At 39.9% G+C, this 24,992-nt stretch overlaps 1 protein-coding gene and 1 pseudogene across 2 annotated transcripts in view; one reads left to right on the top strand and one right to left on the bottom strand.

Moving 5' to 3' along the window:
- Window positions 1–13,517, top strand: part of LOC118593161 (interferon-inducible protein AIM2-like) — a 73,034-nt gene extending 59,517 nt beyond the window's left edge. For both annotated transcript variants that reach the window (XM_036202456.1, XM_036202457.1), the window contains 5 exons: window positions 678–965; window positions 6,113–6,243; window positions 8,240–8,659; window positions 10,632–10,823; window positions 11,526–13,517. In XM_036202456.1, coding sequence (XP_036058349.1) covers window positions 698–965; window positions 6,113–6,243; window positions 8,240–8,659; window positions 10,632–10,823; window positions 11,526–11,573 — 1,059 coding nt within the window. In that variant the 5' untranslated portion in view covers window positions 678–697 and the 3' untranslated portion in view covers window positions 11,574–13,517. The remainder of the gene's footprint in view (window positions 1–677; window positions 966–6,112; window positions 6,244–8,239; window positions 8,660–10,631; window positions 10,824–11,525) is intronic.
- A 3,588-nt stretch (window positions 13,518–17,105) lies between these two features.
- LOC118593287 lies at window positions 17,106–24,037 on the bottom strand (annotated as a pseudogene).
- Between the last annotated feature and the right edge of the window lie 955 nt (window positions 24,038–24,992).

Raw genomic sequence — 24,992 nt, 5'->3', positions numbered from 1 at the left:
TCACACGCATACTAAATTAATAGAAAAATAAACTAATGAACAGGGGAAAGAATCCTTAAATAGACCAACTCATATATGGAACAGTGATTTTTAGCAGGAAGCAAATGAAGAAGACATGGTCTTCTTTGATATGATTATGGGAAAATTCATGCCATATGTACAAAAGGATCTTTGCAGCATTTCATGGCATATACAAAAGAATTCAAAATAGGTCATAGATATAGAAGTTAATAGATGACATTTAAAATCTCTAGAGAAGAGCACAGGAGAAAAATTTTGATCTTGAACTTTGAAAAGACAGAAAACCAATATGTGGTCCACTAGTGAAAAAACTGATAAATAGTATTTAATGTGTCTGTATGTTAAAGTTTCAAATTGCCTGCCTGAAATATACACACTGTATCACATGTCATATGCCTCAACAAATATGCCTTAGAGGGGACAGAAACACAAAACCATCTTCTAAGAATTCCTGAGGTATCACATGTCCTTTGAAGATGTTCTTTTCCAATACTAGTGACCATCTTGCATAGGGATTTGTTTTTTTCATATTTCACCCAGTTCTCTCTTGCTGCACAGTGACCATCTTGGATATTTTCTTGGACCACTCACCCTATATACACTGAATGTAGACTTGCTTAGAGAGCTGTAATCTTATGGCTGAGGTTTTGTTCCAGGCTGATCTTGAGGCTATAAGATGGAGAGTGAATACAGGAAAACACTGTTGTTGAAAGGCCTGGACCAAATCACAGAAGAGGAACTGAAGCGGTTCAAGTTCCTTGTCATAGACAAGTTTGGCATCTCAAGGAGCAAACTGGAAGAAGCCACAAGCAGGACAGAGTTAGCTGACCAGCTGATTCAGAGTACAACAAACACATCGTCTGCGCTGAAAAAGACTATTTGTCTTTTCCTGGAGTTGAATTATAGGAATGCTGCAAATTCTCTTCAGGAGGCAAAGAAAACAGGTATGTGGAAGGGCCCCTCCTTTAATGGCATGAGAGAGATAAAGCTGTCATGACTGTTGTAGGGAACTAATTTGCTCAATCACCAGTCCCTTCACCTCCCTGCCTGAGAGTCACTAAGAAGTGTGTTACAAATTCCTCAGCCATCTTCTGATGTCAGCAGTCAGGGCTGCTACCCACTGTTTCCAATCTACTTGCAGAAACTGTACACACAGGATGGCAGTGTTAATGTTCAAGGTCCCATTATACAGTACGTAAGGCTTTCACACTTTGCTAAAGTCTGACGATAACATCAGGAAAGCACAGCCTTGAACAGACAAACCGGAGAATCATCTAACTTTGCCATAGACTATTCACTGCTCTATTGAGCTAGCCTGCCATGGTCCCAGTCAGTCTTTCTTTAGAAAGCCTGTTGCTTGCAGTCCACAGGGTTTCTTCTCTTTTCTATAGCTCCAGAATAGATGACACTATGAGTTCCCAAGACACACAGGATATGTCTCTATTCATAAACCAGTACTCAATCTCCACCACTTATATGTACTTTGCTAAGTTCCTGATTGCTCCCTAAGAACAACTGGTGATTCCTTTGTGTTTGAATGACTGATAAGAGCAAACAAAAGAACGACTCACCAAGAGAATCCCTAACGTGAGAGATTTCAAAAGCAGTAATCTGGGGACTCTAAGTAATACAGAAGCAGCTAAGTTTTAACGGCTTGCAGAGACGACGCATGTGCTGCCACACGAATGGCCTGGCTTCTCAAGTGTTAGTGATATTCAGTTTACATAGTGAAGTAAAGGATACAATTCCATACAGATATAAGCTGTTATGTGATTTTTGAGGAACTTAGAGAAAGGCCTGATTAGGCCAAGCACTTTATTTTCAAAGGGTGGCTGAACTATGTAGTTCTTTCATATGACCACAGGATGGCACTAAGAACACATAATTGCTCCAAGTAGCTACTTTATTTAATTACTCAGAATAAATTTGATATCTTTTCCTCCCCCCCCCCCCCATCAATTCATATTCCTGTTTTTTTTTTTTTTTCTGGCTAGGATGATATGAAACTCCTTTACTCCATTTTTTTTTTTTCATTTTACTGTTTTAATGATGGTGGAATTATATCAGTTTGGTTAGCTCAAAATGATTGCTCGCTTTGGGACCTGGTTGAAAACCCAGAATTGACTGGCAGCTTCATTTGGTGACCTAGAAGTCAGTTTTGTTCTGATAAAGCTTAAAAGCCCAATTTGAAGGCATCTTCAAGCCTGCTTGAAGCACAGCACTGCTGTGTCAGTGATGCCTCTGGCTGTTAAGGCAGCGTCGACTTCCGGGGGCATTTCCTAGAGGCGTCACCTAGTATTTATTCTGGTACACGCCCATTGTGTTTCGTCATGACCCTGCATCATGGAAAATGGAGATATCTGAACAAATTAAAGAAGATCACCAAAGCATTACAACAGGGTCCAGACTCTTAGCTAAGGCTTGAACAGGAAAACAGATGAAAAAAAAAAAAAAATACAAGGCCACATAAGTATGATACAGTGGAGGAAATCTAACTGAATTCTTTGAATATAATGATAAGTTAGAAAGATGAAAAGTGTGTATCAAATTATTAAAGAAAACAAGAAATATCTAGTGGGAAGATGACATTCTGCCAGATGTCTCCAAAATAATACTATGAATGACATTTAAAACAAGATCAGTGTGGTTGATGTGGTGGGATAGAATGACATGCTTATTCCCTTGGGACCCTGTGACTCTCCTATCACTGTCGATATAGACTGGATGTTTTTATGTGCATGTTTCTTAAAAAACAAACAAACAAAAAACTATCTCATAGAACACTGGAAGATCTGTTTAACCTCTTGTAAGCCTTTCTGGCCGTTTTGACATTAGTCTCATGTCAACATCATTTACAGCAAAATGGAATGAAAATATGACAAAAATTGAGTAATGTTTTAAGTGAGTTTATGGTTTTGTATTGGGATGCATTCAGACCTGCCTGAGTTTATCTGACCCACAGACCATGGGTTAGACATACCTGAGAAGTATTGCGAATACCCAGTAATGGCTTTCTTGGCTGATGCAATAAAGCCAAATCAATTTATAAGATCAATCGAATTAATGAGACCAGGTCTAATCTGAGCAAAGCATTCCCTGGTGATCTCAGGGAAAGGCAGAGGAGAAATCACGTGGCAGGTCTTTGGACCATAACTTAAATACCCTGTAGGCGGGCTCTTGAGTAGCTCTGAGGGAGGAGCCACCACTTGGTGGGCTTTCTGAGGGGGGTGGGGTTTGGAATGGGGGAGAATAAGGTTGGAGCAGAGCTTCCAACTTAAACAATGCCTATAAGAGCAAAGGTCTCAGTAATATCCCTGACCAAGACTCAACTACTGTCTGTTGTCTGAAATATGGTGACAGAGTACATACTTGTTATGTGACTAGAGAGCTCAATGTACTGCTAGCTGTATTCACTAAATCATTTCATTTCCCACAAAATCCAATCAATTAACATCCCTGAATGGTTCATATTCTGTGAGAAGTCACATGTAATAATTTCTTATGACATGCTTTGCCCATGAGTTCCTTAAGTAATTGAACATTGATCATCTTGATAGATGGTCACATCAAAATCAGGACAAGAGGTTGCCTTTTCAGAATAAAATAAAATCTGACCTGGGTACCCAGCATATATCACACAGCTTATATCATTCACATAATAATCCACTTATCTACTTATCCATTCACTAATATTCCTTAAATTCTTAATGGTTACCAGCAACTCCTTTAGGCTTTGGAAATTAGAGTTAAATCCAGTGCGCATATTTTTGTAACATTCACCACAATAATTGTAGGTAGGTATAGTTTTTAAAAACATATTTTTTTCTTTAAAACCTTACATAAAAACTTAAGAGATACATTTTCCTTACACTTTGCCATTAGAGTATTCTAAGCATGACTATGTATGACTTATGTAATGGAATTCTATATATTTGTCTTTCTTCCTTCCTTCTTTCTTTCTTTCTTTCTCTCTTTCTCTCTTTCTCTCTTTCTCTCTTTCTTTCTTTCTTTCTTTCTTTCTTTCTTTCTTTCTTTCTTTCTTTCTTTCTATCTTCTCTCCCCCCCCCCTCTCTCTCTCCTTCTTTCCTATCAATTAATTAGCTTCACTTTTAATCTTAAAGACTTAAAGAACTCCTTTGGCAAATTCTGAAAGGTGAAGCTGAACTCTTCCTTTTGGTTTTCACTTCTTCCTCTTAAGAACCCTTTCAACACTTACCTATTTAATTTGGGGAGGCACATGTGTGTGAGAGGGCAGCTTGCAGGACTCAGTTCTCTCCTTCCAGCAAGGGAGATCGGGGCTGAACTCAGGTCATCAGGTTTGGTGGCCAGTGCCCTCACCTCTGGAGTCACTTTGTTAGCCCACCTCTCCCTCTTGTGGAAGGACAGTTTTCTAGGGAAAATATTCTGCCTTAGCAATTATTTATTTTCTTCTCCATTGCTTTAAATACATCGCCACACTTTCACCTGGCTTACACGGTTTCTGCACTGGTTCAGATAAACTGTTGTCCTAACATTTGAAGTTCTAGATGGCCTGTACTTTGGGTCCTTTGTTTTTGTGATTGATGTTTGTACATTTGAGGAAGAGAAAGCAGTAGCATATTTTTTGTGTGTGTGTCTTTGCTCTTCTACGTCTTCATTTCCTCCCCCTCCTCTTCATCCTCCTTATTCTTTCACTCAGCGATGCTTTTGCATATGGCAGCTAGTATCAGCTACAGGGAGACACCTTATTCTCAGGTTCTCTGGACCTGGCTATTGACTGTGTCCTATGGTCAAATAAGGTTAACTAGCTACATTGCATGGTGCAGTAAGCTATCTAACTGCACTTTGAAGTCAGGTAGAGCTGCTGGCTAGCATCTGTGATCATCTTTAAGTAAGTTTGCAGGATATTGATCCTAAATGGGTGGCATTGATACTTAGAATCTCTGTTTGTGGATGGCTGTCAATTGGGTTCTGAGGCTGGGAAAGGCTGTGGGTCATGCTGTTGGGCCACTTGGAATGGGCAGGGCCAGAGACTATGTTAGGCAGCTATGTATAATCTCAGGCTCTCCTTCTGGTTTGGGCCCACACTGAACCTCGGGCTGGACTCCAAATTCCTCCCAGTCGTATCACTTCTTAGCCACTAGGGTTGGGAAGACCAGATGCTCCACTCTGAGAAAATACTGGGCACAAAGTTGCCTTTAACATGAGGCCTTTTTTGAATGAAACCCCAGGCTGGGTGGGGTGAGTTTCACAATAGGCTGTGGCCAGCAAGATCAGATGTTTCCTTTCAAGGTTATTTGTGTGCATGAGATTGCCTATAATCTTCAGAAAACCTGATGCATTGCTCTGGGGTTGTCTAGGGTCACCAGCACCTTGGGCAGATTTGGATGATGCACTCCATACGTGTGCATATGTGTACTTCCTCACCTAGCAATTCTGGAGAAGCCTTACACAGAGTGATAAGGCTGAATTGGAAGTTGGCTGTGATTCAAAAATAACAGATCTGTTGTGCATGCCTCTTAAAAGTACTATAGGATATTCTCTTTGACTGGGCAACTCTATCAGGCAGAGCATGTACTGGTCACAGTGAGACCCACTTCATTTTGCTTATTTCGAATTGATCCCTATTATTCCAGTCTTGCCAATGTCCCCAGTGTTCCTCATGGGATGAGATGAAAATGAACCTTCTACAAAGATCTCATAATGCTGAGAAAGCTACATGCCTACCTGCTGCCCTCCATCTTCATCACAGGAGGTGTGGGGCCATGGGATTCTCTGCACAGTACTGTGCCATCTTGGGAGGGAGATAACATTGTTAAAAGTGAAAACAGTTTTCTCAACCTCTAGAGGAACTTTTATCAGTCCTGTGGTTGCATTCTGAGATGTTCCCTAATGTACCTTGTTTGTGGATAGTTGTGAGTTGTATTCTTATGAGGGGCTGAAGAAACTCCCAATCCATCACCCTGTTGCCCTCTCCTTTCTAATTTTTCTTCTTGAGAGATAATGGTATTCTAATGTCCCAGCCATGCTTGCTCACGCATTTTAGGTTAATGTACCTTTTTCTGGTTTCTTCTCCTCCTCCTCTACCTCTTTCTTCTTTCTTTTTCTTCAGCTGATCGTCGATCCAAGAAGAAAGGATCACAGCAAGCAGAAAAAAGAAGTCAGGCTGAAAACTGTTCTGCTGCTAGCAGAGACAAAGCCATCAAGAAACACTCTGCTCTAGAAGTCTGTCCTCAAGCCAAGGTAGGTTAGGGTGGGTCCTTAGTCCTCATGTGGGCACCCTCCCATGACTGTCCCTATCACCCAGCGCATGAAGCCTTCTGTTCTTTGTCTCAGAGCCTACAAAGCAGGAAAGCAAGGCAAGGCTAGGGGATATATGTCTGCATTACAAAAGAAAAGTTGCTCAAATTCATCAGTTTGCATACCTGAAAGCTTCTAAGTTCTGCCGTGCTCTGGGCATGCTAACATGTTGCTATCTTAGCCTCCGTTGGGAAGAAAACTCTGACAGGGATCATTTTCAGTGAGTATATTGTATGGTGCTCTCAGCATTAGTTCTTGTGAGGAGGGTTAGGAAGAGAGGGAATGGGGAGAATTTTAAGTTCAATGGGATTGCAGCAGAGAGTTCAGCCTGTCCAATGGGAGAATTAGGGGCTAAGGATGCCCTTCAGAGTTGTCACAATGCAGCTGGAAATGACAATCCCTTTGCTCACTACTTGCCCACTCTTTTCGTGGGGAAGTGGCTCTTTTGCAGCAAAGGGAATGAAACTGGAAGAGAGTCCCTATCCCTTAGTCCTGACAGAGCATCATGCAGGGATCCACCACAAAATTCACCAAGAACATGCAGTTTCATTTCCCGTGAAGATAGTGTCACAGAAGAATGAGTTTAGGGTGTGTACATCATTTTGTCTAGAGCACCCACCCACTTCCTCTTTGCTTGGCTAAGAAACTTCTAGAATTGTCAAGAAAACAATACTCAGGGTTAAGTTGCATTTTAGCCAACAGTCATGAAAATACATATTGTATAGTCTGGCAGATTTAAGTAAAATGTCTGGGTCTGAAGACAAAAATTTCTGTAATAATCCCGAGTAAACTTGGAATTTTCCTGCTTTGGACCAAATTTAGTGTGAGATGCTGTTTATCAGATGTACTCATGGGCTTCATCCCAAGGTCTTCCAGAGATCTAGTTCAAAACCTACTCTTCTGGGCCTCTTTTTCTCAGTGTCTCCCTTTGCTTATAGATCATTAATTACTTTTAAGAAAATAGTATTGCTTCTAAAACATACACATACAGGAACAGACACAAAGACCCGCACATGAACTTGCTCATACACACTGTCTCCTATCCCTCTTAATTTCATAATTTGGAAGAACAAAAAACTAGAGAATAAAATTGCCATAATTTGATTGTGGAGAGAAACACCCATTTATTGTTCACAATATTCCTGTAGTGTGTTTGTGGTTATTTGTGCATTTATAAAATAAAGAATGCACTGTACTTTATCCTTCATTAAATCAATTAAAATAGTTTATTACATTATCTCCATAAAACATATTTAATATGTTATATGTTGTGTAATAAGATTTTGACAAAACCCTTTTTTGGTATTTAAATGATTTTAATGATTTATAACTACAAATAATAAGATGTAACTTTTATGTAAGCCTTATTATGTAATTCATTGCTTCTAAAAGTAAACTCACAAAGGTAGAGTTGATTCTCAACTTCATTCGCTCTTTAATTCATCTGTAGGCTCTTATCCCAAGATCTTTTCCTTTACTCACATTTAATGAGCTGTAATTTATGATGCACACAGATGTGGGGTGGTCTGTGCACATCACTGAACTTCTTCATCCTTATACAAGAGTCACATAAATACTCAGAACAGTGTTGGAGGGAGAAATACCCTGTAATAGAATAACAAGAAAACAGGATCAGATTAAGGCCCTAGCAATGATTCAGGTTTCTGACACATTCATTTCATAAAGTACATGGCAAAGAAGGATTCTGATTCAGGAATTCTGTCTCCAGAGTCAGTTCCATGGATCCACCTGAATATAGACCATGAAGTATTCCTTTGGTGTTCTTTTTATGTAGATAATTCCAAGTCTCTAATCTTTTCCTAACTTCTCCATCTTCCCTTCAATTCAGCCTCCTTTGGCTTTCTGGGGTTTATGTAAATGAAGGCCAACTCAATTACAGTGTTGACTCATAGCTACCATCTCTTCTCTGCTGTTGTAGCCTCAGAAGAAGCAGATCATGGCAGAACAGGAAGCCATCAGAGAAGGTTTACAGAAAGATCCACTGGCAGTCTTGGTGCTGAAAGTTATAGCTCCTTTCGAGTGTGAGACTCAAGAAGGAAAGCAAGAGATATTCCATGCGACAGTGGCCACAGAGACACAATTTTTTTTTGTAAAAGTTTTAAATGCACAGTTTAAAGATAAATTTATCACAAACGTAACAATTAAAATATCGAACTATCTTTGGCACGGTAACTTCTTGGAGGTGACCAGCTCCTCAGTTGTGGTTGAAGTTGATTCTGACCACAAAGTCTGTGTCCCAAATAACATTAGAGATAAAGCTGGGAGAACTCCCAAGATTAGTAAGCTGAAAACTCAGCCTTGTGGGACAATTGTGAATGGGATGTTTAAAGTCCAGAAGGTAAGTTCCTGTGTGCAATTTTATATTGTTTAGTAAAAAGAATATACAGTTATTCTAAGTTTTAATGGAACTCTAGAAATTATGTTTTAATGTTTTTTTCTATATATAAAATATGAAACAGTTAAAATCAATTATTTAATTGATTTTAAACAATTTTAGCAACCAAAAAACAATTTTTAAAAAGTTCAGAATTTATAAGATGGAAAATTGCCACAACTTGTGTACAAAGCTCACAAAAGATTTATTTCATGTGTATTTTTATTTGTTTTTCTTTTGAGATAGGCTCTTACCATGTAGCTTTAGCTGGTCTGACACTTACAGAGATTTCCCTGCCTCTGCCTCCTGAGTGTTAGGATCCAGCACCCAGCAAAGGTTTTATTTTGAAGCCACTTTTATTTATGTTTTTATCCTTGTAGCCTCCAAAACACAGACACAGCTATCTCCCTTTCTGTGTTGCTTTTAAATACTTATTACCATCCACGTTGTTCAGTCACTTTTGCTTTGAGCACTCCACAAATGTGTGCTCATGGATGAGCTAGAGGATTGATGAGCAGAGTTTGGAAGACCTAGTATCAAATAAATGAAGAGAATGGAAGAATTAGCAGGGAATCCTTGCTAGATGCTGGCTGTCTTTGTCCAGGTTTCCATTTCTGTGAAGAGACACCATGACCTCAGCAACTCTTATAAAGGAAAACATTTAACTGGGGCTGGCTTACAAGTTCAGAGGTTTAGTCCATTATTCTCATGGCAGGAAGCATGGTGGCATGCAGGCAGACATGGTGCAGGAGGAGTAGCCAAGAGTTCTACATCTGTATCCACAGGCAGCAGAAAGGGAGAGTGAGCCACTGGACCTGGATTGAACTTCTGAAACCTCAAAACCCACCCCCAGTGACACATTTCCTCCAGCAAGGCCACACCTACTACAACAAGGCCACATGTCCTAATCCTTTCAAATAATCCCACTCCCCATGAGCCTGTGGTAGCCTTTTTCATTCAAACTACCACACAGGAATCATGGAAAACTAACCTGGTGTGACCAATTTTCTAGCCTAAGACAGATCCTGAAGGACCACTGGGAACTTGTTGATTTCTGCATCTAGTAGCCAGATGACCTTTCTAGTCCTGTCTGAAAAAGTAGCAGGAAATTGTCTTCCTTGGAAAATTAAACATAAAAATACCCATTTTTAGCTGGGCAGTGGTGGCGCACGCCTTTAATCCCAGCACTTGTGAGGCAGAGCCAGGAGGATCTCTGTGAGTTTGAGGCCAGCCTGGTCTCCAAAGCGAGATCCAGGAAAGGTGCAAAGCTACACAGAGAAACCCTGTCTCGAAACCCCCCCCCCCCAACCAAAAAACAAAAAAAACCAAACAAACAAAAAAACCAACCCATTTTTAACCCCTCAGTTTTAAACCTTCTGTTTGGTCAACTACCCACTAATGTCTATTCACTTAGTCAATTAAAACTAACTCTTAAATGCTGTCCATAGTTTGCATATCTGACAAGCATCTTATCCCCTTCTAATCTGTACTTGATTGTGAGTGATTTCTTGTACTAGACTTTATAAATTTCAGAGCTCTTCACTAGGTCTTTTATTGTTAGTTTGTGTGTCTCTGGACTTGCTTCATTAAGTGACCCTCCTCCTAACCACAAGGTCTTCCTTCCCCCTGACTGCCTTCTACATACTGGCCTTGGAGAAGACTCATCTTCCCTGTCTACTAGTTGTTTCTATGAGTCAGCCTGGCTCTTCAAAGGGAAAAGCTATGGAAACAAGAAGCAACATGCTTTTAATAAGATTCACCTACCTCCTCCACTGAAGTTTGCTAATATCTGTTAGGTAGAAGCCTTCTAGTTTAGACGTTGGAATTACTCGTCATTTCTTTTGGAACGCTGCTCCTGTCCTGCCTGATAACTAATTTACATGCTGCTCTTCCTTAGTTATTTCAGCAGAGCTTAGTTGTTGTTTTCCTTTCACAGATAATACAGCAGCGCAAGGATAGAGTAATATATGGTGTGTATGACAACACAGGGGAGATGGACGTGGTGGTGCTGGGAAATCAGAGCAAAACAAAATTCGAGGAAGGAGATAAGCTTAGACTCTCATTCTTTGAGGTGTCAGAAAATGGAAAGGAAATACAGTTGAAATCTGGACCTTACAGCTTCTTTAAGGTATGGAAGAACATCTGTTCTCAAAAGATGACATTATTTTGTGTTTTCTGTCAGAAAGCTGAGAAGAAGCTAATGAACAGGATATGACAGAAAAGATTCCAATATGTAGTGCATTTGAATCTCACAGAACCAAGGAACCTGTTTTTAGAATATTTGTATCATAGATGCCCAATTACAGACCCAAGGTTATCTCAAGGACACACACACATTCTCTCTGTCTCTCTTTGTCTCTGTCTCTGTCTCTCTGTCTCTCTGTCTCTCTGTCTCTTTCTCTCTCAGAACTCCACAACGAGTTTCTTGATTACAGTCTAAGTGTAGTGAAGGCAGGTTGCCTGAAGCTGCGCAAATCATTCTGAGAAACTCAGTTAAAAGTCAAGTCAGACTATAAACACCTTGAGAACAAATTTCTGAGACAGTCCAACCATTCATGTATATATCAGTCCTGAGAAGTTAAGAAAGTCATCACACCCTTATGCTTACCCTATTGACACAGCTTTGCTGCCCTTTGCTGCCCCCCCTCCCCGTTAGGTAGGAATGTATGTGTTCAGGGCAGACATACTTTAAGAGAGTCATCCAAGGGTGAAGGAATTAAGGGGGCACATGTGGGAGGGGGAGGAGCTATGATGAGAACACAGTAACTGGAAGTAGAAGAGAGTTAATTGATCAATGACATCTCAAGCTACATCTTTCTTCTCCACCCAGGTTATTAAGGCCACAAAGCCAAAAACTGAGACGAAAAGTGCATGCTGAAGTCAACTCATCTAAATAGTATTTTGCTGAAGATTTCTAGGACTGCTTGTTGAACCAGATTGAGCTGCATGAAGACAGCAGTTTACAGACTCATCATCCTATCCTATTAGTTCAAAAAGGATAAATACTTGACAAATCCTCTGTCAGCTGTATAGCAAAGCAAAACACAAACAAAAATCTAATAAAAATCCCAACACCAGGCATGAGAAACCCTCCTTGGAATAATTGGTCAGGGTTGTCTAAGAGACTCCAAAAGATTATAGGCTATTACTATTGCCCTTGGTTGACCCCAGAGGTGAGAATGAGTCCCTATTGCTGTAGAAACCATGCACTTCAGTCTTCCAACCAGGGACTATCTTTCATGATACCAGAAGGTGCCATATAAGCTTCCAAAAGAGGGATGCAACCATCAGAAACATCCAGCTGTGATGCTTAAGAACCATAAACATGACCTTAATGGCACAATAACCCTAATGGTGAATTAATGTCATGAATACCTTAGTGGTAACCAACGGTTCTTTAATTGGACTTAAGACCCAGTCAACAAGAAAGAAATCATTCCTGCTACCAGAAACCCAGCCAACTACCCTGGGCTAGTGAAGTCATGAATTTTAGAGGAGAACCTACTATCACCACTTTACTAAGCCCACAAAATACCTAATTGTACTCTAAATATTTGTCCTTATGCACATAGGTAAGTGTAGTCCTCATCTCTCATGAAGAAAATGTCTCCTTGCAATAGATGGAGATCATTCTAAAAAAAACCCACAACCATCAAAATGTAGAGTTGTGGATCCTAGCCCCAGTGGATATATCTACAATAGAATTCTTGAGATTCAAGGAATGTTGTCAAAGAGGGGACAGAAAGGCTGTTGCTGGTGGCCAATGTCAGAGGAGCAGCAGGTGGCAATTGAGCTTCAGGAATTTGTCCCACCACAATACAAGGCACTGATGGGTGCATCAGATGAGCAACACCCCAAGGGCTTTGGCTCCAGAATGTCTCTTACTATTGCTGTGCCTTTATAAGTTTGCTACTGCCATTTATCTTTGATATCTGGCATGGTGTGAATGGACATGAGGGGATCCTCACTGTCTTTAATGTGGTGTGGTTATCTCCTGGAACTATCCTATCCTACTGGGCATTTTTACCTGTGGATTATTATGAACATGATCCCCTCTTAAGCTTTACTGAAGTAATGTAGTAATTAACTGAAGTGATGGTTTTATACAATAATAGTTTAAATAGAATTTTGATGATTAAGGGTTTCTAACAAACATAGTAAGGGATTATGTAGTTATATAGATATATAGATGGAGGTTAGTTTAGTGTAAAAGTTAATATAGGTAGACATAGGACATAGTGTTGCCCCTACCCCTCATAAAGCCGGGGCTGCAGAGACCAGAAAATGGGAAGTGTCACACCACTAGGACTTGTGAGTTCCACTTGAGGAGTCCTGTAGACTGTGCTTCAGGTTAAAGATGAAGGGAAACAGTAGAGTCCCGGGAGCTAAGCTAGCTCAAGTTTTTTAAATCTTGATATTAGGAAATGTGTTCCCGAGTTTTGGTGTGGAACATAGCTAGTGCAAAGCTTTAAATAATGACTTACTGTAACTAAAAAATGAAGAATTGGATGATTAGTTAAGAGAATTGGACAGGAATTCACTAAAATATGTGTAGTGAAACAAGTAATCTGTTTTTCTGGCAATTATAAAAACTATTGCCTATGTAAACGGTTATGGCTGAAATGCTCCTGATCTGTGAGAAACCTCAGAGAAAAATATTTAACTGAGTGTGAACTTCTAAGAAAATGAGCAAGGATGTAGTTGGGAAATATAATGGAGTTGACCTGTTCCAGAAAAATATATTTTTATGATGATTATATAATAACTTCTGGTTATGGAGAAACATTCACCTCTTTGTATTGACTTGATGTGGGGGAATATAAGAAAGATTTCTGAAAAAATAAAGAAGTAGAAGCTTTTATCCCTCACAAAAGAAGTCTGTGTGTTTTTCTTGCTGACTCTGTATCTCATTCCCAGTCTCTCTGACCTGCAGAAGTTTGGTCCCTCTGTAGGTTCTAAGAGCCAGAGCTTGACTTTCTAGGCATACACATAGACTGAACACAGACACATAGTTAGCTCCTCACTAGCAATAGTCACAAAAATACAAATAAATGAATATGTCTTTATACTAATACAATCTTATTTATAGATATAGAAACTTGAAATTCATATAATTTTCCTATGCTACACAATATTATTCTTTGGATTTTTTCCTAAACATATAAAAATGTAAAGGATACTTTTAGTGTATTGGCTATTAAAAAACAGTTATGCTATATAAAAACAGGTAAGACCATACTTTGCTAATTCTTGATCTTAAGTAAAGATACCAGAAATGTTTATAAAATATTTGAAAGTAAAATATTTGTTCCCATATATGAGAGGGAAAAATTAGAGTATAATACTTGTTGCAAGGTCTTAATACAGTATGTAAAGCAGTATAACATTTTTGAAGTCTATTCTGCGTGATTAAAGATAGATATTGTGAACACTAAAACAGTTTTAAAGATATATAAATAATACAATGACATTGTGATATTAAGGTCAAGATAAGCCTGTAGAGTATAGGAAGGCAACATCCCTCACATGTCTACAATATTACTGATTTTGCCATAAAACCATAAACACAAAACAAAAAATAAAAAGGATTTTTTTCTACAAATACTACTGGAACAATTAGATATCCATGTTAAAAATAATGGGCCCAATCACAAAATTAACTAAAAAGTGATATCATTGGCTAGCTGTAAAAATCTCAGGCTTTAAATATTCTACTGAATTCTCTGTAACTTGTATTAAGGCAAAATTTCATCTCTGTGACTCTAAAATTCAGTCTACACAAACTAATTGCTGGTGAGTTTAAGCTTTATTGCATTGTGGTCAGATAGGCTATATGGAGTGATTCTGGTTTTTCTAAATGTGTTAGGATTTGTTTTGTATCCCAGGGTGTGGTCATTTTCAGACAAGCTTTCATGGGCTGTGGAGCAGAATGTGTGTTCTTCAGTACAGGTGGAATGTTCTGCAGGAATTTGTTAGGTCTGTCTATTGGATGCATAATGCCATTTAATTCTGAAGTTTCTCTACTCTCTTGTCCCAGTGGCCTGTCTATTGCGGAAAGTAATGGGATGAAGTAACTTGCTCTTACTGAGGTGGAGTTAATCGGTGTCTTGAATGCTTTTTATGAAATTGGGTGAGCCAGAGTTTGGTGCAGTATTGCAGTATCTTACTGGTTAATTGTTTCCTTGACTAGAGTGTGTTGCCCTTCTTTATGTCTCCTGATATTTGTTCTTAGCCAGCAGAGTAATCTTATCATTTTGACCACTTCATTGGCTCTCCTATGGTAGTAAAGATATTGAGATCCTATGATTAAAGGATATAGTGACTAAACTATTTTTTTTACAAATAAGTAAATATATGAACATAAATATACATAATCATTCATATAACTATTTGTACATATCTAAATAACTATATCTGTATAAATGCAAATGTATACACATATGCATACACTTTAGCATAATACTAGGCAAGGATATATAGTATCTAACTTATATCTAAATGTACTATAATAAGGCACATACTGGAGAGTGAACAACCGAAAGTGAAGCAATACACTGTGAGTCTTGGGTCTATGGACACAGGACATAATGGCAGAACTTTAATGACTCCTTTCCATATGTCAGTTGGAAATGAGACACAGCTGGCCACACTCTTCTTGACTCACACTGTCTCTATGGGCCACCTCTCTTTCCTTACATAACTCCTTTGCTGAAGCTGCATCCTTGTGATCAGCTTTGCTTTCACTGTTTGAGAGCATAAAATGAGCTGGTCACACTCTACCAGGCATGAGCACAGATAGAAGAACAGGAGATAGGGTGGAGCAATAGTAGGGAGGGAAAAACCACAGTACCAAAGGCAGGAGCTGAGTAGAAGACATCATTGCATAGTTGGTTAAGAGGACAGTCCAGAAGACATGCCTGATACAGCTACAGTGGAGTTTGGCATGCTTGGGGGGAGTTTGAAATGTTTGACTTATGACCCTCAAAATAAAGGATATCTGAAAGCATTTCCAAGTGAATGAATAGGTCATCTATGCATTATTATTAGTTTTTGGTGGTGTATGGTGAATCCTATTGTGTGACAAGATTGTGAACTTTGGCGCCTTGTGCTGTAGTCTGCTTAAGGCATCCTTGTTAAACATATGGTATTTGTTGTGAGTTTTGTTCATGATCCTCTGTGATGAACATTATTTCCATGTTATATTTGAGGCCCCTATCCAATAATTTCTCTGTTTTTATAAATATAACACTTTTATTATTTAACTTAGGGAATAATAGTTTGAGAGCCCTTCTAAATATCCTCTTTTTACTATGATTTACTACGTTTACTGGATAGGCCACGACCTAGGGAGAAACCAAGTTCTACTGGTCAGCTAAAGGAGTAATAAAATGACTTCTAATGACATTCTGCTATACCTATAGATCAGTGTCTGACTCAGAGATGCCCCCTCCTGCAGTAGGTGGAAACTAACCCAGAGATCCAAATCCAGACAATATGCAGATTGTAAGAGACTTTGGAACATTCAGTCCTAAATGGGATGCTTTCATCAATTCCCCCCTCACCCTAGAGCTCAGGAAACTGTGTGGAAGAGTAGGCAGAAAGACTGTAAGAGCAGATATGAGGATGATATCATGTTAACAAGACCTTCTAAACACAGCAGGACTGACACATATGAGCTCACAGAGACTTAGGCAGAATGCACAGGACATGCACAAGTCCAACCCAGATGGCATCCTAACGCTGTGAGGGGCAAGTGGATCCAAGTTCCCATCCCTAACCAAGAAACTATTTCTAATAGACAACTGCTTGCAAAGGAAAAATTAGTTCTCTCTGATGGAATCTCACTGGGTTTACAAACCATACTTAAAAGTAGTTGGCTAACTAAAAATGAATTCAAGGATAGTTTGGGATATTTTGTTGTTGTTGTTACATAATGATTTGGACTTTTTAAAAACACATTTGTCTTTTGCTTGTATATTATCATTTATGATCTCTTGTTTCTATGGTGTGTGTGTGTGTGTGTGTGTGTGTGTGTGTGCACACTTGCATGCACACGTGTTTGCGAGCATGAATGTGTTGCTCCTGCTTTTTTTTTCTAATCTGATTACTTTGTTTTGCCTGTTTATTTCCTAAAGAGAAAGAGAAAAGAGGGTTGGAGTTGGATGGATGGGAAGGTGGGGAGGATCTGGGAGGAGCTAAGGGAGGGAAAACTGTGATAAGAATATATTCTATAAAATATATTTTCAAGAAAACAAAAGCACAAGGAAGCCAAACAAAAATAACCCTATTTAAAAAAATGATGATAAGAAAATGTTGACATATATTAATGTTTAAAACTTAATTTCCTTTCTGTTGCAGCCAAGTCTTAGCAGAGTATTAAAAGTGATTGCTAGGAAGAATGACGATGTCTTCAAGCACACACCTGCAAGCAACTGTGCCTCCCAGATCGCAGCTGCCGCTTATCCATACTTGAGCTCAATTCAAAGCAGAAGAGTCTAAGCTTCTCTCCTGGTTCCCATTACATGTTGGGAAACTGTCCCGGCACCACCTCTTCCATCTCTCCTGTTTATCTTTTATTCCATAGTAAATGAATTCATTCTTCACCGTTTCCTGAAAAAGAAACAATTTTAATATTCATCTTCTGAGAACTGTGTAAAGTGTTGTTCCATCTATGAGATGTAAATTGTGTTAGCTTTCCTCTGATAAGGCAAATACAGGCCTAAGTTTAGAGTTATGGGTACAGCACAGCTTCAGGGCATCTGGTTCACAAACCCTTTCTTTGGAAATATCTCTCAAGCTTTTCTTATTTAAGGTCTTTATCTGATGGGTCATTATAGAAAACATTTCCTTCTACCACATTGGTAAAGATGAGAGTTTAAGAGCCCAAGTAGGGAAAAATCAGAATAAAGTTGATTGCCATTGTGGGTGTCTCAGGTAATACCACAAGAACTAAGAAGGGTGACTTGTGGCTCATTGTTGAGTCTGAGACTATCTAAGTTCCCATTAAATGGGTGACGTTTTCTCAATGCACACACGTATTCACTCTATTCCAGATATTTCAAACATTAAATCTGCAACATCTAGTTCTTTCCTCACTTGTATTTTGTTTGCTTTGTTAAGGCTACAGCCAGATGTATGTGCATAGTCATTTAGACATACTGCAGAGAACACCATGGATGAAAGCAAGATGCCACTGCTGAATATGTACAACAGAATATGAGACAATACTTTGAACAAGTAGTTAGGTCACCTACATATGCCATTTGCAGTGAAATTGGGTCTCAAAGATGCACCTTAAGTCCAAGAATTCCTCAGTCTCCTCTAAATTTCTTGGTCCCTGTCATAACTCGAGAGATAAAACTGTGTTTTTCTAGTCTGTTATATTTGTTTCTCCTTAGATTTAACATAGAGGTCACTTGCTTAACAATCTCCTGATGAGCCTAAATCCAGTCAGAATGGCTAAAATCACGAAAACATTGGCCAGCAAATGCTGATGTGACTGTGGGGAAAGGGAAACCCCAGTTCACTATTGACGAGATTGCAAACTGACACAAGCACTTTGAAAATCAATGTGGAGATTTTCCTAAAAGCTAAAATATATCTTTTATATGACCAACTATACCTTTGCTTGGTGTATGCCCAAAAGGAATTGACACCCTACTCATAAAAACTTGTTCAGCTATGTTCACTGCTGATTTATTTACAATAGCTAGGAGATGATGGCAACCTAAATGTCCTTCAGCTGATAAGTGGATAATAAAAATGTGATGCATATATGAAATGGAATACTATTTAGCTATAAAAAATAAAATTTACAGGTAAATGCATGGAACTAGAAAGACAAATATGTAGAGGGTACAAACACCAGGGTCAGCAGAGTGTTGATCCATGTGAGGTAGGAAGGAAATTTGTTCAACTCAGTAGCAGGAGTTGTTTCAAACTTCTGAAGTCTGCCACTGGGCAGTTTATTTTAGGCATTTTAAGCACTGTACAATTTTGGAGAAAATTTTCCTGACAATTAACTCAATCCTGTGTGTAAAAGAAAGCTTAAGGCATGTTTACAATGAAACTTTTTACAAAGTACATATGACTCCTTCCATAAAGATAGATCTGTTGACTGAGAAACAATGCTCAAGAAAACGGTCTAGGGAGAATGACTGAGATAAACCTAAGAGTCTAGGGGAGCCATGTGTGGCCTGGTCCTACAGACAGCGCAGAGGTCACCAGGCTGTTCACCACCTCTACTCCCAGCCTTCAGAGTGGAAAACAAGTTATATATCTCTTCCTTTGAAGAGATAACCCTGCATGTTTAACATTCCTAATTTCCCCAGTATTTATTTGTGATTAAAGTTATGGCAATTGGAATGACAATCCTCCTTGCCCAAAAGAAAAACCTCCTAAACTATCTAATAAAAATTCCAGTGCCAGGCATGGAAAACTTCATTTCAACTTGTTAATCAGGGCAGTCCAACAGACCCCAATAACAATATAGACTACACGAGGCAAAGAGTGTAAGAGCCTTTTGCTGAAGACACCACATAGTTGAGACACAGAATTTGGAGGAACTGACCTGGATTTGATCTAGAAGTCTCCTCACTGATGACGACCTCCTATGCTTTCAGAAGAAGCCATGTAAACTGCCAAAGAGAACAGCAATCAATAGTCCTGTACCGGGTATACTGCCAATGAACCATAACGATGGTCAGCATTGGCAAGATGTTCTGGAAGGTGGAATAGTGGTACTTATATCCTGGGAGTAACCACCAGTTACTTGATTGGATATAAGGTCCACTCATCAGGGGGGAATATGGATTTGGCACTGTAAATTGTTGGGACATGGAACCTAGAGGAAAACCTACTGCCAGTTGCCTGAGCCAGTATAATCTCTAACTGCATTCTAAATACTTACCCTTATAGATACAGGAAAGTGACCCTCCCAGCCCTTCCCAAAGAAGCTTCTTTTTGCAGCAGATTATAGGAAGCCACAACTGGCCGAAATACAGAGATCAACTGCCCATGGGGTGCTCTCCCCCAGTTAATACATTCTTAACATAATCCACACACTTTAGGCTCAGAAAATGTCACAGAAGTGGGGGCAGGAAGACTGTAAGAACCAGAGAGCCAGGCTATTGATTTAGGACAGGCTGTTCTCAAAAATAAAATAAAGAGGAGGTGAAGCAGTGTGGGGAAAATGGTTTTGGAAGGAGTGTGGGGAATAATGAAGGGTGAATATTGTCAAGATACTTTGTGGTAAAATTCTCTAAGAATTAATAAAGATAGAATGGAAGTGAGAACAGTTTAAAGATAAGGTGACCAATATGTTAGCAACTTGCTTTCTTATTCTATTTGTCACAACAATTATCCAGGCAAGGGCTGCAGCCATTATTTGTAATTAAGTTACTACTGATATGGATAGGGAAGAATGCAAACAAACAGAATCTTAAGAATATGTGTATTGATATAAAATACTATAAATGGATCATTATAGTTAATAAAATTCTATATTTTGTGTTCAGTCTCTTTCTAAAATATTTCCATGGTGATACCATGATAAGAATGTGAAGGAACTATCCCATGCCTTAAAGTGGGAGACTCCACTTTCCTCTTCCTGACCAGGGAGGCCTTGGTTTCCTCTGTGCAGAAAATTGACCACATTCAAACTGCCAAGTTAAGTCTTAAAATCTGAGGGTGCAAATGAAACACAAAATAATGCAATGGCTTACCATATATGCTGCAAATACTCCATTCAAAAGTGTTCCTCCTCTTTGTGTACAAATAGTATTGATTTTAGGAGTTGCATTGCCTCTTTGTCTCAGTGAAAGTGGGATATTAATCATATTGGTGCCAATCACCTCAGATACGCTGGAGGCTCTGTATATTTCTAGAAAACTGTTGTGGCCAGTATAATCTGAGATGATAATGACTTTGATGAGGATGAACTTCTCCTTTAGGACTATGTCAAAAACCTTCACTCTAAAGAATTCAGTCTCAGTGGCCACTGTGGCATGGAACATCATTTTGTCTTCTCTCCTGTCGTATGTAACCATTCTGTTGCTTTTAATACCATCACTTGTTTGGGACCTTGGTGGTGACCATCTTCCTCAGAGGGTTGCTTAGGTACAGTCTTCAGTCTTGGTTTCTGTATAGAATGCACACAGGAAAACCAGGCACAGTGGAGACAGACACTAAAGAATAGCTTTACTAAGTGGAGTGGAAAAATCTAACCTGATATGCTACAACACAAGTAATGGAGAATAAATGGAGATCTGGGCAGTAACTCCAGCAACTACTAATTACTCACAGTAGGTAAATAGGTTTTATTAATATTTTTGTGGTGTTTGGGAATACACTCAAGGCCTCCTGAATGCCAGACAAATTCTCTTCCTGTGAGCTACATCATGAGTCTAACAGTACATTTTAAAAACTTAAATCTTTCTTTTACATTTACAAATCTTTTAACACAGACACACAGACACACACACAGACACACACACACACACACCCCAGTACTGTCTTGTAAAAAAGGCTTAAATAGGCAGCCACTGGAAGCACCCCAGGGCTCTGCTAATCTGAAAATTCAGACTAGAAACCCTTCCACCTGCATAAGAGCAGTCTTGGAGGAGAGTCTTGGATTTGGAAAAGGAAGGAATGAACAGGTATTTGACCACTTGTCTGTCTCCACAGTACTCGACAGTCTGCATAATCTCTCTCTCTCTCTCTCTCTCTCTCTCTCTCTCTCTCTCTCCCTCCCTCCCCCCTCTCCATCCTTTCCTCCCTTTCATTCTCTCCTTCTCCCTCTACCCTTTTCTTTTCTTTTCTTTTCTTTTCCTTTTTTTTTTTTTTGAGTTCAGGTCTCAATGTGTATTACTGGCTGGCTCTGAACTTGCTACGTAGATCAGGCTGGCTGGCCTAGAACTCACAGAGGTCCACCAGTCTATTCTAGAATTACAGGCATGTGTCGCCATACCTAGCCACTATGCACTATTTCTGAGTACAGGAGCACACTTTGAAGTGGAGAAGTATGGTAGCACTCACAGTGATCCTGGAGGCCAGTGGAGGGAAGTAGCTATGAACCAACAGCACTTGCTCTGATCTGATTTGGAGACGAGTGGATAGTGAGGTTTAACTCCGACCACTCATCACTGTGCTCCACTGTTTCCTGGCCTTAGGAAGTGCACACCCAAGGTGGCTTAAGCAGTTCCTCAGAATGGTGTAAAGAGCACCCGATGAGCGTTGCACAGGACTTCAGGAGCAGATGTTTTCTACTTCTTTAGAAATGAAAAAAGTTCTTAGGTGTTTTCAGTGTTTGCAGGAATAGAGAATACTGGAAACAGCCTAAGGTCAAACCACACAGCTGACTGTGTGTGTTGGGGTTGGAGTGTGTGTGTGTGTGTGTGTGTGTGTGTGTGTGTGTGTGTGTGTATGTATGTGTCTGTGCTCACAGGCCAACACTGGATGCTGGTTCTCACCTTCTACTTTGTCTGAGGCAGGCTCTCTAGTTCACTGCTGGACATACCTACCAAGCCTGTGAGTTTCTGTAGAGCCTCTCTCTCTCTCTCTCTCTCTCTCTCTCTCTCTCTCTCTCTCTCTCTCTCTTTTCTTGAGACAGAGTTTCTTTGTGTAGTTTTGGAGCCTGTCCTGGATCTCGCTCTGTAAACCAGGCTGGCCTTGAACTCACAGAGATCTGCATGTCTCTTCCTTCTGAGTGCTGGGATTAAAGGCATGTGCCACCGCCACCCGGCTGTTTCTGTAGATTCTCTTGTCACTGTCTTCAGTCTCTGCTTTGGGACACATGGGGTTTATACACAAGGATATTACTGTGTCCAGATTTCATATGGGTTCTGGTGATTCAAGTTCAGGTTGTCAGGCTTATGTGGCAAGTACTTTTATCTACTGAGCCATCTCTCAGGCCTGCTTAGATTTTTAAAACTGTTGGCTATAGAAAAATATCTGTATTGTGATAAAGGATACTCTTCATATATGTACCCAAAGATTAAATAAACAATACTGGATAGTGAAATGTGATATTTTATAAAGAGATTATAGATCACTTAAAACTTACTTATTTTTTGGGTACTACCTACTTACCTAAGTTTACTAAAATGATATTAGTATAATTAAAACATGAAGAAGAAATTACTGATGATATGTTCTGCTTAACTTTATATTTCTACATCACATTTTCCACTAAAATATCACATTTATGATCCATTGAGTGAAAAATAAAGATGAAAGCCAAAACAACAATAAAAGTAATTAAAAGGAAACATTGTACATCATAGGGGGTTCATGGGAAATTCTTTGTGCTAATTCCTGATGTCGTTGTAGTATGAGAACAGCCAATTATTACCTTGAGTGGTATTGCTGGAGACACTGAAGTAGCAGAGGAATTGCTGGGTACTGTTGCCAATGACGACTGTTGAGTACTGAAATTGCTGGGCTGTATTTCTGGAGACAGTGGAGGAGGATTGAACCGGCTAGGCACTGTTGCTGGGGTGACCTGAGGGGTACTGTAACTGTTGCTTATGGTTGCTACAGACACCAGAGGACTCTTATAACCACTGCTCTTTGTTGATAGAGTCACTAGAAAGACCTGGACACTGCTGGGCACTGTTGCTGAGGTGACATGAGGGGTACTGTAACTGCTGAATATGGTTGCTGCAGACAATGAAGGACTCTTAAAACTATAGGTCACTGTTGCTGGAGTCAGCCTAGAGGCCTGGACACTGCTGAGCACTGTTGCTGGAATCACCTGAAAGGCCTGGACACTTCTGGGCACTGTTGCTGGAGTGACCTGAAAGGCATTGTAACTGCTGGTTACAGTTGCTGCAGATACCTGAGGACTCTTGGAACCACTGGCCATTGCTGCTTGAGTCACCAGAAAGGCTGGTTGCTGCTGTGCCCTGTTGCTTGAGGCATTTAAGATGCCTGGATGTTGCTGATCACTGTTGCTGGGCTTGCTTGAAAGGCTGGGACACTGCTGGGCACTGTTTTTCGAGACTTCAGAGGATCTTGGTGACTACAAGACAGGATTGAAGTTACCTGAGCAGTGTGGATGCTGCTGGAGGGTGTCAGTCACTGGAGACACCTGGAGGCTGTCAGTCACTGGAGACACCTGGAGGCTGTCACTGGAGACACCTGGAGGCTGTCACTGGAGACACCTGGAGGCTGTCACTGGAGACACCTGGAGGCTGTCACTGGAGATGCCTGAGAAGTCTAGTCACTTGTGGAAAATGGAGCTGAAGGACCCTGAGATATTGTCAATATGGTGCATGATATTTCTGGGGGCTCCAGGGTAATTTGGAGGCTGCTGGAGACTGTTGTTGGAGGCCCCTGAGGCATCTGTGGCTCACTCACAGCTGGGCATCTGCTGGTTGTTGAGAGTTCTGGAAGTTTATGTTCTCCCTGGAATGACTGTGCTGTCACATGTCAGGTGATTTGGTAATTGTGTCTTCATGTTTCTGAAGGGAAATTGAGTTTTCAAATTCTTTGTATTCTGATAAATGGTTTTCAGAAATCAGATCAAATAATCTTCACATTTTCCCCCTTTAAAAATACTTCTGGGGGGTTTGGGGATTTAGCTCAGTGCTAGAGCGCTTGCCTAGGAAGTGCAAGGCCCTGGGTTCGGTCCTCAGCTCTGAAAAAAAGAATACTTCTGTTCTGTCTGTTCCACCCCTGTCCCCGCCCCGGCTGTGGGAGGTATTATAGATCACATATTGGGACCCCTAACATCTAGCCTCTTCCTTTCCTAATTATAATGTCTCTTAGAAACTTGGGTACTAAATTTCACTGGTTTGTCTTGGAATCCCGACTCTGCATGTCTTATAAAACTGGCCAAAGATAACCTGGTTCGATTCAACTCAGGTTTGTTGTTTGGGCAATGGGGCTAACAGCAAGATTGGCTCCCACTATGGGCTTTCTTTCCTCAGTTTTCCAATGAAACCACTCTGAATTGTCTGTTTTTTTGGCACCCAGGAATCCCTGTCACCACCCTTTCAGGTAATCTTTCAGGTAATCTGATTATAACTGAGCAACAAGTACCCTGAAATAATGGACCACAAAGTTAAAACTTTGGGGATGGGATGTAGCTCAGGTGATGTAGTGTTAGCCTAGTATGCACCAGATAGAACTCATTTAAATATCTGTTTAGGTTAAGGTTTTTGAATACTAATTTTATAATTGGTTAAACGAAACTGCTTATATATGAATATATACACGCACATGTAAAATGCTTGTATATAAGGCCATACAGATTTTAGTGCCTTTAATACATTTAACTAAACGTATACAAGGCATA

This window comes from Onychomys torridus, chromosome 11, assembly GCF_903995425.1.
Source record: "Onychomys torridus chromosome 11, mOncTor1.1, whole genome shotgun sequence".
Classification (NCBI taxonomy): Eukaryota; Metazoa; Chordata; class Mammalia; order Rodentia; family Cricetidae; genus Onychomys; species Onychomys torridus.
Note: the sequence above shows the minus strand (reverse complement) of the source record. Positions and strands in the feature narration are given on the sequence as shown.